At 40.0% G+C, this 18652-nt stretch overlaps 2 protein-coding genes across 21 annotated transcripts in view; one reads left to right on the top strand and one right to left on the bottom strand.

The window, feature by feature from the left end:
• Positions 1-18652, bottom strand: part of CACNA1D (calcium voltage-gated channel subunit alpha1 D) — a 192772-nt gene that overhangs the window by 12484 nt on the left and 161636 nt on the right. For all 18 annotated transcript variants that reach the window (XM_081848801.1, XM_081848804.1, XM_081848799.1 and 15 more), the window contains 3 exons: positions 15238-15368; positions 3159-3272; positions 718-1109 (listed from right to left, as the gene is read on the bottom strand). In XM_081848801.1, the coding sequence (XP_081704927.1) occupies positions 718-1109; positions 3159-3272; positions 15238-15368 (637 nt within the window). The remainder of the gene's footprint in view (positions 1-717; positions 1110-3158; positions 3273-15237; positions 15369-18652) is intronic.
• The window catches only part of CHDH (choline dehydrogenase), a 59430-nt gene that overhangs the window by 33416 nt on the left and 7362 nt on the right, over positions 1-18652 (top strand). The window contains exon 9 of one of the 3 annotated variants that reach the window (XM_081848877.1): positions 9173-10628. The exons of 1 other annotated variant lie outside the window; for it this stretch is intronic. The gene's annotated coding sequence lies outside the window, so the exon portion shown is untranslated. Of the gene's footprint in view, positions 1-3852; positions 4359-9172; positions 10629-18652 lie in introns of those variants that run through there. One more of the 3 variants, XM_081848876.1, reaches the window with a different exon arrangement.

Raw genomic sequence — 18652 nt, 5'->3', positions numbered from 1 at the left:
GTACTTGTTTAATAAATTTATCTACAACACCCCACCCCTGAAATATATTTTAAGATATGCTACTTTAATAAAAGAGAAACTAATTTGCAATTAGTTCTTGACTTAATGAACTGTAGAACAGAACATGCTATTAATGCTTGTATCTGTTGAACTGATCTGATTCTCTTCACCACAGTAAGGTAGTTCTCATGGGCATTTGCTGGATCAGGTAACCAACTAAATCAGAACATGTAGCTGAATTAAAAGCTAAATGCAAGCTATATGCTGAAATACAAGTTTCAAGTAATCTATAAAATGAATCCAGGCCAGTGAGATAATCAAGGATAAGTGGTCAAAAAGCAGCCAAATTTTTATTCAAAGACTGAAAGGAATGAAAATGGTATTTTTTTGTAAAAAACAAACAAACCCCAAACCCACTACAGTGGACGCTTGGGTTGCGAATGTGATCCGTGTGGGATGCACGTTTGCAACCCGCAGCAGCACATCTGTGCATGCAGGTTGCAATTTGGTGCTTCTGTGCATGCGCGACCCCCGAAACCCAGAAGTAACCCGTTCCGGTACTTCCGGGTTTTGGCGGGTCCGTAACCCGAAAAAACGCAACCTGAAGCGTCTGTAACCCAGGGTATGACTGTATTTGATTAGTTCATAAGCATTATGTACAACAATGTGACTGGGATATAGAATGGTCTGAACCCAAACACTGTATTTCAGATTTACCTCCTATTGGCCGATCTTCTACGTTTTTCATGACGATCACTTCTGGAGTGGGAACGGTGCCCAGTTTCAGATATGTACTCATGACTTCCACCACTTGTGTGTCTTCCATTAGCCACTTTGGACATGTTGGCATTATTGAGGTTAGCATTTGTTGAGTTTGGAACATGCTTCCCTACAGAGTTGTGGTTATGATGGCTATGATGACTATGGTGGTTGTGGAATAAGGAGTTTCCTGCTGGAGGAGGCACATTTTTCTCGGTAGTCTCAACCGCAGATGGAATTGAAGGCCTTTGGACATGCAGGGGACGGTGCGTGGTATTGATCTGCTGAAATGAATCCCTTGTATCATTGCTAACATGGTTTACATGATTTCCAAAGAGGGCACCATTTCTCTGCAATATACAAGTTAGTCAGTTAGTTAATATAATACATCGCTGAAACCAAGCTTGCATCAGTGTATGTGCATACCATTATGTGGTACATTCATGGTCCTGAGGTCAAGCTATTGCACCGTCATAATGTGTTGTTTTATACAAGGTCTTCTGTAGTGATACGGGGGTGCCCATGATCATGGCAGCTATATTATGCTGCTACATTGAAAGTCTGCAAGCAATGCCAATAAGTGAGTGTTTTAAAAAGCACTGTGCCATAGATACTCAGACTACAGTGTCTGTAGTTGATAGCCAAGCAAAATAAAGTCATCAAATATTATAGCATGTACAAACTATACTATAGACAGCATATATCCTGAAATTTCAACTGCCCGTTAAAACTATGACTTAAAGCCATGCCACAACGATCTTGGTGTTGCAGATAGTATCAAGAGTTCTGTGATTCTGTTCTCATACAGCTGGAAGAGCAAGTTGTGCTCCACTGCAACTGCCCACGCTGTGGATCAAGTTGACCATCCATGCAGCTCAACCTATAGGCATGGATGGTGCATCATACAGTATAGTGCTCAGAGTTTCTTATGAAAAGAGTGAATGGCATGCAATTCTATGATTCTTTTTACACCTAACCCAGATGGTGCAGTCTACTCAGGACTAAGATGGAGATAGGAGCAGTATCTCTTGGAGTTCAATCTAGGGAAGACAGAAGCAATGACAATTGGCAGAAGAAAACAGCTGGTGAGGTGTCTGCCTCCAAAGTCTTAACAATCCCCATTCTTGCTGTCAATGACAACTCTAATCTCAAGTTAGTGGCAGGAGCCATCTTTGATCAGGCCAGCTTTCTCCCTAGGCTTTCATATGCTATTGGAAACTCACAGACAACAGGACATAGCCATCAACTTCTTGCTTAAAGTACATGTAACTATAGGAGATCAAACCTATCCATTCTGAAGGTAATCAGCCCCGAGTGCTCAGTGGAAGGACAGATCCTGAAGCTGAGGCCCCAGTACTTGGGCCACCTCATGAGAAGAAAAGACTCTCTAGAAAAGACCCCAATGTTGGGAAAGATTGAGGGCACAAGAAGGGGACAACAGAGGACGAGATGGTTGGACAGTGTTCTTGAAGCTACTAACATGAGTTTGACCAAACTGGGAGGGATTGGAAGACAGGAATGCCTGGTGTGCTCTGGTCCATGGGGTCATGAAAAGTCGGACACGACTAAATGACTAAACAACAACTACTATAGGAGATTTCTGGGGTTGATATTGCAAATGCTGTTATCATTCTACAGTGGTCCTGGCCAGACATTTCAGGGAGCAATGCAGTCCAAACCCCTTGCACATTTGAAATATAGAAATGATCTTTGTTGTATGAGAACATCCAACTTCCAAAATTAACTGTTTGCTAGTTTTGCCATTACAGCCCTGCTTTATTCCATTGAAAGATGGGAGGTCACCAAGCAGCTTTTATTTACAATCACTTTATTGATTTGGCAGTTTTATGTGTTCTAGAGAACTTTTGTTTTTGAAATTAAAAATAGTTTAATTCTAACTCTACATGTGAAATTCATGTCAGGTGACATGCCTATAGAAAATAACTTAAAATTTAATTTAAAATCATGATTATTAAAAGTATTAATGCCCTCTTGACTCCCCCTCCCCATTTTGATGTACTTTTTCTGCACTGCCTTGGATGTGTGGCTGTTTCCTGTAATGAAATAAGCACATCTTGTCCAGATATTACACAGAGAGAAATTTCACTGACTTCAATAGACCTTACCTGCTCATAATGTAAGGAAATTATGCACTGCAAATTGCTTCACATAAGACAATCTATAGTAAAACAACTGAGGCATAAGGAGAATGCACTGAACCCCTTGAAAAAAATATTGCAGTGTTGAACAAAAATGTTTACTATCAGTCTATATATGTTTACTCAGAAGTACAACCTGCTTAATTCAACAGGACTTCAAAGCAAGCATGTATAGGATGGCAGCATAATACTGTAAATTTCACAAGTTTGAGCCAACCAATTTGTTATATGTCCATTTACTTTATATACTTCCTCTTCCTCATGGTGATTTTGCTCAGGTTCATCTTCTTGCAAATCACAGGATATAGCACGCCGAATTTCAGGTCCAATATCATGAAGCGTCCTTAGTCCCGCCTAAATGGGTAAAACATAATCATTGTGCATTAAAAAATAATTAACTTTTCTCTTTCCGATTCATCACAGTTAAGGGACTGATGTGAAGAGTTTTTGTTATATCCTTCGATTAGCACCATGCTTGCTTCTGTTGACTTCAGACTGGTTTCTAAGCCCCTTTAACCTATATATTTACTGGTGTTGCTGCTGCTGCCATTGCTCCTTTGGCAGTCGAGGAATGTGCAAATACTTCCAAGCACATGGTCCTGCTTCCTGGTAAAGATTTTTACGAAGTGATGACCAGACTTAGGGACCAAGCATTGCTGGCATGGTTTGTAAATATACCAAGAAATCCAACTGCATTGACAAAAATCTCTACCATATATGTTAGTGTGGGAGCCACAACAAACACTATACCACAACTCGTAAAATATTGGTACTACGGACCAGAATCAGGCCAGTCTTGAAAGAGCTTGAAGCTATATGTACTGAAGTCCTACCCTCCAGAACAGGAGAAAACAACATGCTCCCTCCTCCATGTGACAGCCCTTAAAGTTATTTAAAGATGGCTATCATATCTCTCCCGTTTCCTCTTTTCTAGGCTAAACATACCCAGCTCCTTCAAGCACTCTTCATAAAGCTTAGTTTCCAGACCCTTGATCATCTTGGTCGCCCTCGTCTGCACGTGTTCCAGCTTGTCAGCATCCTTAAATTGTGGTGCCCAGAATTGGACACAGTATCCAAGTGTGGCCTGACTAAGGAAGAATAGAGTGGTACTACTACTTCCCTTGATCTGGACACTATACTTGATGTTGATGCAGCCTAGAAGTAGTTCACAGATGGAAATATTCATCCTTTCAAAAGGCTGACAAGCAAACATCTAGAGCCTCTTTGTCCTAAAATTCACGTGAGTGACTGGACTACAATCCACAGAACCTTCCACAGGTTTTGCATCCCTTAAAGGAATCACTGGAAGTTTCCTAACAAGATTGGGGGAGGAATTATCTGCAATAATCTGAAAAGGAAGAGCATGAGGCAATGATGGATGAATAAAACCAGCATAATGTATTATTCTTGCACAACAAAAGGGGATCAAACACACCATCAAGTAACAGCAGGAAGGATAGTTTTCCAGGCTTCTTCATCAGCCCAACTCCACTTTGCTTCTTGACCTCCCTCTGCTTCTGCACTGCTCTCTGCCACAGCCCGTTCCTGCTCACTAACCCCTGTTACCTCTTCAGCTTCTGACATCTCCTCCTGCCAGTGTGCTCCTCCCTCTGACCACTCATTGTTGTCCTACCACCACTCTCCTGGCTCTGAGCCCTCTTCTCCTGGGGATTCCCCAACTGGTTTCTCCCACCACTCCTCTGCATCCAGCCTGTCCATCACAGTGATCCACTTTCAACTTCACCCAATTTTTGGCATAACAGGTCCAAACTCACAAATTACACTACAGTGGAACCTTGGTTCTCGAATGCCTTGGTACTCAAACATTTCGGCTCCTGAATGCCGAAAACCCGGAAGGAAGTGTTCCAGTTTTTGAACAGTTTTCAGAAGCCGAATGTCTGATGTAGCTGTCGGCTTTTGTTTCTGGTTTTCGAATGGATTACATTCAAGAACCAAGGAACCACTGCATCTGCTTAAAAACTTTTTAAAAAAATTCTAAAAATTCCCAAGCAGTGTTGGGCACTACCTGGTAATGTTCAATAATTTCACTGGTTATAGTAAAGGTACCCCGATCATTAGGTCCAGTCGCGGACTCGGGTTGCGCGCTCACCTCGCTCTATAGGCCGAGGGAGCCGGTGTTTGTCCGTAGGCAGCTTCCGGGTCATGTGGCCAGCATGACTAAGCCGCTTCTAGCAAACCAGAGCAGCGCACAGAAACACCATTTACCTTCCCGCCGGAGTGGTACCTATTTATCTACTTGCACTTGACATGCTTTTGAACTGCTAGGCGGGCAGGAGCTGGGACTGAACAACGGGAGCTCACCCCCGTCGAGGGGATTCGAACTGCCGACCTTCCGATCAGCAAGCCCTAGGCTCTGTGGTTTGGACCACAGCACCACCCGCGTCCCTCACTGGTTTACTCCTGAGTAAAACACTGTTGAATATAACTCAGTAAAGGTATATTTTTCCAGTGAGCTATTTATTTGGTCCAAAGCTCTATATTTCTTGGGTAGTATGAAATTGCTTTCAGTCTTCTTGTTAAGCAAATGCTGGTTTTTGCAATGATTTGTTTCCAGAGACTCTTTGACAACAGCAATACCACAAATGGGAATCAAAAGAGGAAAACCCTTAGCCAATATCCAAGTAGAATGTCTCTCAAAAGCTTTAATGTCTTCCCTTGAACTGCCCAATTTCTCCAGGCTTGTTGTATGGTTCTTGGCTTCCAAAAATGCTTCAAACATTGACCCAAAGAATTCCATTCCAGCAAGAGCTTTCAGAGCCACCGGGTAGCCAAGATTTGCTCTCTGGAGCCATATCCCAGCTTCAGGATTATTTCAGTCACCATTTGTTCCCCCACCCCTCAATTCAACCTTTCGTTTAGAGGCGGCCAGTTTTATCAAAGCTGGTGCAGCTGAGAGATATCTACTCCCTATGACGTTGCCTCAAGCCCCTTGTGCAAGTAGTAATAAATGTTGCAGAGTCAGTCACCTGATAAAATGAGTAATTATCACCAGATAACTTTATTATGTTCAATGCTAGTTCCCACCCTGAAATGTTTCCTTAGCTCTACCTGCTAGATTAGTGTAACATGTACAGGATGAAAAAGAATGAACAGCCCAGTCTCCACAAGGTTATAAGTACCTCTCAAAGAAAACAGTGGTTTAATCCAGTGGTTCTCAGCCTACGTCAAATGCTCAGACAAGTAACTTGAAAGAAGCATACATTTGAGGAAGTCTAAATGAAAGGCTTATATAATATTATATAAACTTATATAAGTTTGGGACCCATTACTCAGATGAAGGGTGCAACAGTAATCACCATACAAATATGGTAACAAAAATTAAGAAATGAGTCTCCAAATGTAAGTTTGGGTCGAAGACTACCGCACCATATCTGCAAGCATATATCTGCTTATTTCAAAGCAAATCCCACTGAACTCAATAAGGCTTGTTTCTAAGTAATAATGCATAGGGACTCCATATATTACAGTGCTTCATCTGAACAATTCAATAGGAACAGTCATAAATAATTCCATGGTCTATGCACTTCCCCTTTTATAGTCTTGCATATTATGTTCTGCCTGTCTCTCAGGTACTTCTGGCTGTCAGGGTATTAATTTATTGTATGCCACAGGCCTATGAAACATGATCCTTAAAGCCTAGGGTGCGGTGGGAACATGAAAAGACTTTGGGACTCCCTGGCCTATAGTTCAGTTTTGTGTGTCCCCAGAGATACTTTTTAAAAGCACACTTCATTCTGACTTTGTTGTCCCCTTGCCAATATTAAAGTCTAACAGTGATATAACAGATTGTGTTTCCAGCTCCAGAACCAGCTCACCACCAGCGTTTAAAACTGCTTTCATTCTGCTAGGATGGGTAGGGGTGATGGATGGTCAGGAATAAAGTACAGTGTGATTCCTAGATCGAAACTTCAAAATAAAAGTCCACTGTGCAGGTTTTGCACCAATGATCATTAGAAAGCAGCCTCAGTGGTCAGAAGACAGACCCAAGGAAATTTACTTTAAAATCTTAAATAAATCCTAAATGATGGGACTAAGTAATCCTAGATTGAGGCACTCTGACTACCAAGGACTTAATTATTGCAGAATGGCCTCAATTACTTAATCGTATTGGGGCTGTTTCTTCAGTAGTTTGTTCCATAACAAATTAGTATAACCTCTAATTGATATAATTCAATGGGGTTGTTCTTTAGAAGGGAAAGCGTAGGTAATTTTTCAAGAAGGCCGTAATCAACACACCCACACTGTATTGTACCTAATATCTGAAAACACAAATAACTTCCCCTTTGAAAAAGCAAAAAATGAAATGGACACACATGCACACATCTGGGTTTGTTTTTTTTTTAAATGCAATCATATGATATCAAGGAATGCTTCAATAGTTAATATGTCACATTACCACATTTGTCATTAAGAAGTAAGCACACAAACACCTTTACATGGTTTTAAAAATATAATGCAAAAAATAATCATAACGAATCCTAAATATGAGAAAAGATGTACTGGCTTTGGAATTTGGATAGGTTTAACAAATATCAACACTTTTTCTCTCCCTTCAGTTTGGAGGTAATATTTTAGATTTAAGAAGGAAATGCTTCTTAATATGTTTGCAAAAAAAGCTGTTGCACATACACACAAAGCCCTTATAATCAAACATAAATTGCAGTGCTTTCCCATACAATTCCTCTTCTATGCTCTATAAAAATTTATCACATTCCTAAATAAATTCTAATCTATAAATAAAAATGAAAAAGATTATTTTTATTTTATATCTGAACTTATACATGTTCTATTATTATATAAGTATGCCTTTAAAAAAAGCTTCTTTCATTATATTAATTAAACCCACAGAGTCATTAACAGGTCATGTAAGCAATATTTAATACCTCTATTAGTATAACTATTGAGCAAAACAAATGTTGCACTGCTTGACTATTTATACTATTCTCTGGAAACCGCCTAGAAAGTAGGTAAGAACTGTAAGCCCAAACAAGTCATCTGAAATGTTGAAAGGTTTGCAAATACCATGGAATCTAATATAATTTTATCATGGTTCTGAAACGGCTGCTGCTAGCTTTCAGGTGTCACTTATCTGCATTGATTTACAGTGAAGGAAATACTTCACTGCATACTTATTCTGATAATTTTACTTTACAAGTAATCAGTGCCTAATAAAATAAAATGCAATACTCATTTGATTAGAAAAGCATACAGAACATCCAAAAACCATGCCACCCCAAAAAAAGCTATAGGGCACCTACACTGTAGCAGTGGATGTAAGAAACATAGTAGTCGAGTCTGCAATCCTCAGAACCATTTATCTTCGTAGATCCCATCCTATTTCAGCCCCCCTGAAACTGTGTTCCCTTCACTCTTCCTGTACAAAGGGCTCTGTGATCTACTGTCAATTCCCGGCGCTGTTCAGCTGAGCTTTGATGTGAGCCCATTATAAACATGGCACACCAATGAAGTTGAAGCAGAGTGACGTACAAACCCCCCATCTGCATCTGATAGCCATTGATAATCTTTTCTAAATTTCCATTGTGATTACAGCAGCTAATTGAGGGTTATAAACATTTCACAAAAATAGCACAGGTTTGTTAAACAAAAGTGTGTGCGTGCCTCTGTGTGTGTTTCTAGTTACATACAGGAAGAAGCATTTCTATTAGATACTATTTTCATATAACATTACGTGACTAATCACATAGGTATAGATAATCCATACATATCTTCTCCAGCGGAAATGTAATGAAAGGGCAACCTCTATGCTATGTATTAGACATAAATAATTAAAATCACTCATGCTCCACTAAACACTTATTTTGCTATGAATGCAGAGCATCAGTTTTAAGTTTCCATCATTTACTGACAGATAGTTAACTGCAGCCCTGCTCCTGTACTACTAGGTGATTTTGCCACTGTTTATTGAGATTGGAAATGGTGAAACAAGGGTCAAAGTGATACGTTTGACTATGGGAAATAATCACTAAGGCCCAGTTCATATTTCATTTTATGAGTAGGAATGACAAGTGGGGATTTATTATTAGATTTATTTAGTAGTATTTATATCCCATCCTTTCTCCCAAAGTAGCTTAGGGTGGTCTAGAGACGGGAACATACAAACATTAATACTCCATCATTAATAACCATGAGAAGAGGGTTTTAAGTGAGCATAAGAACCAGGTCTAAGAAAATTTATCATGGCTACCATTACCTTCACTTTATTTGTTCCTTAGGTTCTAGATAAAGCATACAAACATTGCAACAGAACTGGAATGAGGATCCCAACGCAAGATGGTGAATTAGATTATCTTACCACCTTATCCTGTGAGCTGTTGCTCATAGGTGGGATATAAAACTATTGGTTAAATCTTAAAGAACATGCTTGGGCTTTATTTCCACATGGCCTTCCAGTTGGCATTCTAAAGTATGTGTTTTACTGTTGACTTGTATTGATACTGTGGTAGGGTGTGATTGTATGGCTGTCGCCTTATGAGAGATATCAATCTAATAAAATTCAACTATGTTTTATTTAGACCCAGTGACGTTAATGGACCTAATTCAGTCATGTTCATTCATTTCAATGGGTCTACTCTGAGTAAAATTTAGTTGAATACTGCCCCTTATTTTTGTAGTGTTCTCTCAAGAAAGAATGTAATGACACAGTTGTTTTTGAAGAAGTTGTAATTTGATTTATATTATCAACCATAAACCATGCATTAATTGTACTTTGGAGAAACATGAAACTTCATTTAGTGGCAGAGAAGCATAGTGGTTCATCCACACAGCATCAAACAGATTGTTTTCATATGGATCAGTAGTAACATTTTTTGGTGGTTTAACAGGCCACATATGTAACTTTTGTATAAAAGTTGTGGCCTAAATCGCAGTATTTTTTAGAGGTCTAGACTTCTTGTATTGCAACTAGCAAATTTCCATGATATTTCAGTTTTCATTTGACTGTCTAAGAAACTTTACCTCACGGCTAAAATTGTGTGTGTGTGTGTGTGTGTGTGTGTGTGCGCGTGAGAGAGAGAGAGAGAGAGAGAGAGAGAGAGAGACATGTTATCACCAACTTCTCGATATAGGAACCAATAAATACTGAACTACAGAGAGCAATTCATCTATATTCAGAAAACGAAAATCCCTTCACAAAAGATTCCATCAAATAAATAATTCAACCCGAACTAATTTTAACATGTTCTTGCTGCAACTGATTTTCTAAAAAGGCAACTATAGCCATCAAGTGCTTTTCAATCCTTATCTAGTTCCAACCCTTATCTTGATACTGAAGACAAATGGTAGACACTCTAAAATTAGTTTCTGAGATCTCTGTGATTGGAACTAACTTTTATTCAAATGTCTCGTGCTATTGGACCTGCAGCCCTCTGGTCTGGAGGAGGCCATTCCAGGGGCCATATAAAGCATCAGATCTCCCTGACATAAGGTGGAGGAGGCACAACCTTGGAGACAGAGATCCTGTGTTGAATGCTTCTTCTCCCCATCACAGAAAATTCTGTGGTCCTTGCTCTTGTGTATGGCCCAAAAGGGGGTACGCCCTGGGTGGGTTAGGGGAAAGTACGGATCCAAAAGATCCATAGCCTTCCCTTTCCCAATAGGCCCCTAAATCAGGGAGAAAACTATACTTACTAACTATACAATACCACTAGAGTTGTACTGAAATACTTCTTGGGAGTAATAATAATAATAATTTATTATTTATACCCCGCCCATCTGGCTGGGCCTCCCCAGCCACTCTGGGCGGCTTCCATAGAAAGCAAAAATACAATAAAATATCACACGTTAAAAACTTCCCTGAACAGGGCTGCCTTAAGATGTCCTTCTGAATGTCAGGTACTTGTTTATCGCTTTGACATCTGCTGGAAGTGCGTTCCACAGGGCGGGCGCCACTACCGAGAAGGCCCTCTGCCTGGTTCCCTGTAGCTTTACTTCTCGCAATGAGGGAACCGCCAGAAGGCCCTCGGCGCTAGACCTCAGCGCCTGGGCAGAATGATGGGGGTGGAGACGCTCCTTCAGGTATACTGGACCGAGGTCGTTTAGGGCTTTAAAGGTCAGCACCAACACTTTGAATTGTGCTCGGAAACGTACTGGGAGCCAATGTAGGTCTTTCAAGACCGGTGTTATATGGTCTCGGCGGCCGCCCCCAGTCACCAGTCTAGCTGCCGCATTCTGGATTAGTTGTAGTTTCCGAGTCACCTTCAAAGGTAGCCCCACGTAGAGTGCATTGCAGTAGTCCAAGCGAGAGATAACCAGAGAATGCACCACTCTGGCGAGACAGTCCGCAGGCAGTAGGAGGATGGAAGAGCACAGCAGCTCTGCTCTGCTCATCTTCCTGCCTGAAAGATGTTGCTTGTGGTGGTTTAGTCACTTTCAGTTCTCTCTCACACACGGAACTTATGGTTGCAGTCTTAAAGGCCTAGTCTAGACATAATGCTTAACCATAGATAAACATGGACCATGGTTTGTTCCCTTAATCCTGGCTAAGATCTCAAACATACAGTGACTCCATGGCTTAACTTGCTGAGTTAAGACAAAGGGTAAGGAAGTGCCTTAAACAAAAGCCCTATTCATCTGTTCCGAAAGCCAGGAAAACAACATGTGAGGGTGTGGGAGACACCTATCCCTGTAATTCTGTTCCAGTTGAAGAGTTACTGTATTTTTGTTGACAGTTGATCTACGTTTTGCAGTTGTCATTATGGTTATATTTTCTCCAGAACTTTGTTATTTGAAACTACACTACCTGAAACTTCCTTATGGCGTTGACGGGCATGTAGTTTTGCATGTGCTATTGCAATGTACGTAAAAGTTTTTTGCAGCTATAGTTCACAGAACAGGGAAGTGGTTGGCCCTTCACCACAAACCAGTTTCAGCTCTGGGGATTCCCCACCTCTCAAAGAGCTTTGTTGAGAAAATCCACCTCCACTTCAGGCCCAATCTTCCTATTGGTCTGTTAATATATTCTGAGTACCACAACCTGCATTTCTTGGCATGCCCCCCCCCCCCATTGACAGTGGCTTGGTCACCTTATGGCTCTGGGGATTTCCCCTCGGTTTCTGATGTTGGGTCTTCCCACAGCATAAAGAGCAGCAGACATTTCAACCCACGCATATCCCTGATTTTGATCAGTCTGCTGCTAGACAACAGGTGATCCAGTGCTGATAAAGCTTACCACTAGCAACAGCATACTGAAGCATCTCTTATAATCAATGAAATACTGAAACACACGAACATTAAAAGGCACAGAATACTTAGAAGAGCTCCACAAATATTATTGCTTGTATGCATGGGAAATAACAGTACAGAATGAAACACAAACTTTCAAATCCAGAAATGGGCCTTCTTCAGGCGTTCTGACACCATGCTAAGTAAAGATGTGAGGGGAACTAGGGGGGAAAGCATGCCAGTTCTGCCCTCCATTTTTCCTGTTGTCCTCTGTAAATTGGACGGTGAATGTTGGAAGTAAGGGGCCTCCTGTACCTATGTGTTTTAGAACCCTGGTAGTTCCTGGTTTAGCACAAATGAGGCTATTTGGACTGTGTGCTAGTACATGGATGAAACAAACCACAATCCCTGGCTTAACAGAGCTCATGGTTTGTTTTGCTCCAAAAAACCATGATCAGCATTCAAAAGAATAAAATCTTGCCTACAGATTGTGTTCTTTGGGGGAGGAGAACAAACTACAGTCCTAACACTAAGCTATGGATAATGGTTTGTTTAGCGCAGCGAGTCACGGTTTCTGGCTTACCAAGCCATGTCAATGTGGCTACTAAGTAAAAACACTAAGACTCATAACACATAAAATGTTTCAGGATGCCATGCACCTTTAGCAGTTACAACCAGTTTGGTTATGCACACTCCTTCATGGTAGTAAGAAACAGAGTAAGAGCCAGCAAAGACCTTTGTATATGAACTTTGTATATGAATATTCTGTATGACATTTGAGATCTTTATATGTGAACTTTGCTATATGACATCTGAGAAGGTTTTCTGTAACTGAAACTATTGCTGTTTTACAACTGGAAGAGTTTGGCAATCAGCCACAGAGCTTGGGGTAGGGTTAATGATAAACTGCAGTCATCCAATCAATCTTCTTCCTAAGATCCATGATGAAATCTTCAATTTAGCTCACATTTGCATGAAAAAAATATTACTCAAGGTATTTATGTCAAAATAACATTTTAACATCCATGTGGTCCTGCAGGTCCAATAGCTCTTATTGTATGACCAAGGTAGGGGTGGGAGAAGAGATCTGTAGTTCTCAAACTCTGTAATAGCAAACCTCCCTAAATCAAACACAATAAAGGAGCCACTCCTCCATACACAAATATATATCCACACAGAGAATGCTTCAGCTGACGTCCAGCATTCTGAAGCATGCATCCTGATTTTGCTCCTCTGTTGTACTAAGTGGAGGGCGTGGAGTGAGCACATCACAGAAAGGATAGAAAGAATTCGGGAAACAGGTTGTAGCAACAAAAACCTAACTTCTCTGTAAAAGCTAGCGTGCTTTTACACGATATCTGAGCATATGATGGGAGGAGATAAAACCAAGGTAGTAAAAGACACCAGGGAACAGTTATATGAAGTTTTTTTTTCACATTAGTACCAAAAAAGAGTACCCAGTGAAGCTGTTGTAGAGCAAGCCAGACAAAGTAAAAGAAACTGGTTTTCCAAAGAGCATCGCTCTGGACAATGCTGTAACTGACAGGGTCATCCAACTATCTCGTTCCATCTGCACAAGAGTTTCTTCTTGTGTAATGCAGCCCCCCCCCTTTCCTCACCCTGCATGTTCCCTGTGCCTTCCCAAAATCTGCTCCGGAGGGCTGGGGAAACCCTGCTAGTACAGATGTGAAAGGAAAGGGAGGGGAAGTTCCATTGTGCAAGTGGAAATCCTTGCATTGTTAGAACAAGTAAGTTGAATACTGATGTGAGTTTGAGTATCAACAGCTCTTAGGGGAGGTGACCTTGGGCAAACACCCTAATGCTGATGATGCCTCTAGTCTAACATGTGAATGGTTTGAGGCATAGAGCAGATTGAAAAGGCCAATTTATGCTTAGGGTCCCTGTGGTATTCAAAACATTCAAAGGTACAGAAACTCATCAGACGCAGGTCTATGTATATGACCCAGTATACTGCACCTTTCTAGCTCTTCTGGCTTGGAGAAAACCTTCATAATATCTTGCTAGTTTCTACCTCAAACTTAATGCAGAGAAGCCTGCCCCCCCCCCCCCCTCTCTCTCTCTCTCTGTGTGTGTGTGTGTGTGTGTGTGTGTCTGCTTGCCACTTACATAGTGAAGTTTATCCTAGTGGCATGTATGTATTATGTCTAAAAGTGCTAAAACTGTTAGGGGGAAACTTTGATCTTTTGAGATTGTGGGTTAAAAAGCAGAATGGCTTGAAATGGTTCTCACTAGCTCTGAGAGATCAGCACTCTACAAAACAAACAAAATCACAGAGTACCTTGTCCCACAGAACTCCAGTGTTGATGCAGCATGGACTTGACAGGTGTTATTCTCAACTATTGTCTGAAAATAAGGCTTCAAGTAGAACCATTTCACTTCCCTATCCTCTGCTGAACACAAATGGGATTCTAATAAGTACTTAATATTCATATGCCACCTACCTGCTTGTACTGATATGAAAATGCTTCTTTTTACATCCACCCACCCATACCAGTGTTCCTGGGAAACTGTATTTATTCATTCCTAAACATATTGCATGGTGGTGCTAATAAGAATAGGGTGTCTCCCCCTCTCAGCTTTTTCAGTCTGTTATTGCTGTCCAGATGAAGCATTCTAACACGTACTGCAAATGTTTTGAATGTAGAATCATTGTATTTTGAGACATTTGTTTTCAGGGGGAGATAATGTACAGTATGTTCAAACCACTTTGACTCTACTTACAGTGTGTGCCTCTGACTCTCTGCTTTTCAGATCTTAGGATATTCGGAGAAAGAAGGGGCTTGTGCAGAGTAGTATGAAATAAAATAGCCAACCAAAAGTTTGCGTTTTCAAGAGCTGCTTAACCCCCCCTCCTTTACAATTTCTACTTGAAAACATTATAGAGCTTCTGCTACCAGTTGCTGCTTCTTTTACACACAAAAAAGGCTTTGTACACTTACCTTGTAATATACTGAACAATATTGTTTACTCCTTTTAATGGCGGAAGACCCCAAAAATGTCTCAATAAAATACAGTCCTTGTGGCACCCACAGTCATTTACCTGTTGTTATCAACAAACTTGCAACATGGTTAGTTAAAGTGCAGAAAACAAAATCACCTGTAGTGCAATTGTGGTGTTCTTTGCAGGATGTTTCCCCACCAGTCCTTGTTCTTTCCGTTTCTTGAATTTCCTAAAGTAGTCCTGTATCAGGAAGGTGGCATAGAACTTCCCCACGGTTACCTCATCATCTAAATGAACAGACCAGACAGATCTCTCCCAAGTCAGCACATTTCATTAGTAGCCAATATATACTCTTATCCACATCAGGAAAAAATGTGACAGTGCCATTGGCACAAGGGTTTTTGTTGTTGTTGTTGTTGCTGATAATAAGGCAGACTAAATCTAGCATAAAGCAGTTTTAGCAGGCAAACAAGACTAGGCAGTAGAAGCAGTTGATAGGTGAACTATTTCCTAAGAAAGGAAAAGATGCTAATTTATTAAAGTTCAAAGAGGTAAGATTATCTTTTAAAATGCAAATGTCTACATGACTCTGAAAATGCAAACTTTGATCAGTTTGAACCAGAGTGTTATAAAAACTATAATAGGAGGGCCTTTTCATATTTGCTGCCTTTCAAGTAAATTATCACCATAGTGAATTCATATATATCTAATTATTATTGTTTCTGTCTGACCTATCAAAGTGGCATATAAATTATCTCACTCCCTGAACACCTAGCAGGCAATATTCATATTAAGTAATATATCAGGCATTAGAAACCAGAGTTTGGGGGCAAACCCTGGAGACTAAATTTGGTAAACTTTCACCTGAGAGTCCAGTTTGGTAGTCTTTTAAGAGAGAATGTAATACTCTCTTTTGGCAGTAATTGGTTCCAAAATAACAGCAAAGATAGAACGTAAGATCATTAATAAGGCAGGTAAATTGTGAAGTGTTCATATCAAGACTAAGTGTTAATACAGATGCTTTCCAGCATGCATTAGCTTTTACATATATCTGACAGTATTAACACTGATAGGCTATTTAAAAAAGACAAAGCACGATGAGCGGACATTGTTAATTATTGGACTATATTTGCTATTATTGGCAATTTAGTGAAATATCTTTTAGTAGTTTCCTTTTATTAGAACAGTTCCAAAACAGAACACTGTGTTTCTTTTCCTTGTATTTTGTACTGGTTTAAGGAGGGAGGAGGAAAAAGCCGTGGGTAGTGCAATCCTGTATATATCTACTCAGAAGTAAGCCCAACTGAATTGAAAGAGACTTAATGCCAGATAAGGATATATACAATGCCCCAGCACTTCACTGGAATATATGTTTTTAGTCAGTTTCAATTACCTATGTCTATCAACTATGGATTTTATATTTAAAAGAGGCCTCTGTGTCAAAACTAATCCATTTACATTATCTGCAATCCCAAATTATTCAATTGTAGATAGCTTTAAACAATAAACCCTGAAATTGACCATATATCAGAACAGGTAGGGCCTGATAGGATTTGGTGTGGTATCTGTTATGTTAGAAGATGTTAAAGGATATCTTATGAAAGAAAACAAGAAACAAAAAGATTTGAAGTAGCTTGGGAGCCCTGTCTGTTTCATTCCAACTCTTAAATAGCATCATTGAGCCTGCTCTCACCATGTAACAAATGGCTTATTAAAGGATACATGGCCTCCATTGATTACAATGCAAGTTTAGGGGCTTCAGTACTCAGGATCAAGTCTTAAAAGCTGGGAGGGAAGACCAACAAGCTTTTTTGTTAGCCAAAACTGCAATCTCGTAAGTTAAATAAGCGTAAGATGTGAGTTATGTGTACCATATGTTGGGGTGGGGGTTGCACCATATATGCATGTGTAAACGTGGGCATACACACAATTCACATCTGCAAAGCAGCTTTATCTGCAAGTTCCTGGATGTAGTTAAAAAGCTAGGTGCAAAAGGGACATACCCACAATATATTTCATGGACAGCCATCGGTACAAAATCTGTCCAGACTTTTGAGAAAGACAAACATAACTAGATATGTGAAGGAAAGCCGTGGAGCAGAAGTGATCATACTTTAAACAGAGTGGAAATCAACGTAAAAGAAAAACCCTAAGGGAACGAATTTCAGCAAAACAAGTTTGGGGAGAAGACAGGAGGGTGGCAGATGGGCTTCAGTGGCCTCTGAAGGTTAAAGAATGGGGAATTTAGATAAAACCTTGGGGTAAAAGAAAGGAATCTGTACTTAAGTGACTTTTCTTCCTGTTTCCATCATATATTAGCAGTGTTAATTAATCAGTGTTAAACTGAACCTGAGGATTTGCAAGTAATTTGACATTTTAAACCTCTTGGCAATTATGAGTAAATTAAGGAAATGGGTTTACGGTCAGTAATGATTAATCTTGCTAAATTCATTATTCCTTTATTAAGTCTGCTTACCACAAAAAAAAAACAGGAATTTGACTTTTTCTTAGCTATGAGATCCTTTTTGAGAGATAATACTTAAGTGAATGCAGGAATCTGACCTATCATGTAAGTTTGTGAAAAACCCGTGCTTTATATAATGCATTTCTTTAGAATCCTGGAACCTTTGCAGTATATTAAAAATTAAATAAATTTTATTTATTTATTTAGGAGTATTTACACTTCTCCTACTAACCAAAATTCTTAAAGTCTTTCCATGTATGTTTTCCTGTATGTCAACTTCCAGGCATGAATAGTTGCAAAAATGTCTATTCCCTTTTCACTGCAATTTGCCTAAAGCTGTGAAAGACTTCCTCTTTGGCAGTGTTCTATTTTCTGCATTTTAGTGGCATTATCTATTCTTTTTCTCTAGACAAGTACACTGTACTTTGTTGTCTATGCAAATGGAAAATCAATATTCACTTTGAAAGCAGCAATGAAATGGAGCTGAACCTTTAATTGCACTCTGTAGAGGAAAATGTATTATGGTTTATTCTCTAGATGCACACTCAACAAATGCTCTCCATGTGCTTAATTTAGGAAGGCACGGCTTGCTATTCTGAAGCATGTGTCTGTATTTCAATAAAAAGAAGGGGAATCAAGTTGACCCGAGGCAACACTAATTCCATGCCACCACCCTAAAACAGAATTGCTTCAGAATATTCTGAAAAGACTGATAGTTGAAAGGAATAGAGGCTGCAGAAAAAGCTCAAGCACATAGTTACAACAATAACAAAGCAATTAATCTAGGCCATGCAAGCACTCAGGTGTAAGGTTAGAAAAGAGCAGAGTAGTTTTAAATGTGCAGTATCGGTTTTCTCTTGACAGCTCAATTTCCCTAGATATGATTTGACATCATCCCATCTGTAGTCTGAGCTGCCAGTTGCAAGTGGCTCTTCCAGCAACAAAGCAAATACTCCTTCTTGCGCCATGCTGAAGTGTGAGACAGCCAGTATGGCTCTCTTTTCCCCTAGAGACTGATAATGTCACCTTCAGAGAGAGATCAGCTTCTACCACTCGAAGTGAACTTAGGGTCACTTCCATACCTGAGCCAAAACCATATTGAAAGCT

Source organism: Podarcis erhardii (genome assembly GCF_964252035.2).
Source record: "Podarcis erhardii genome assembly, chromosome: 2".
Lineage (NCBI taxonomy): Eukaryota > Metazoa > Chordata > Lepidosauria > Squamata > Lacertidae > Podarcis > Podarcis erhardii.
This window is presented reverse-complemented; position numbering and strand designations above follow the sequence as displayed.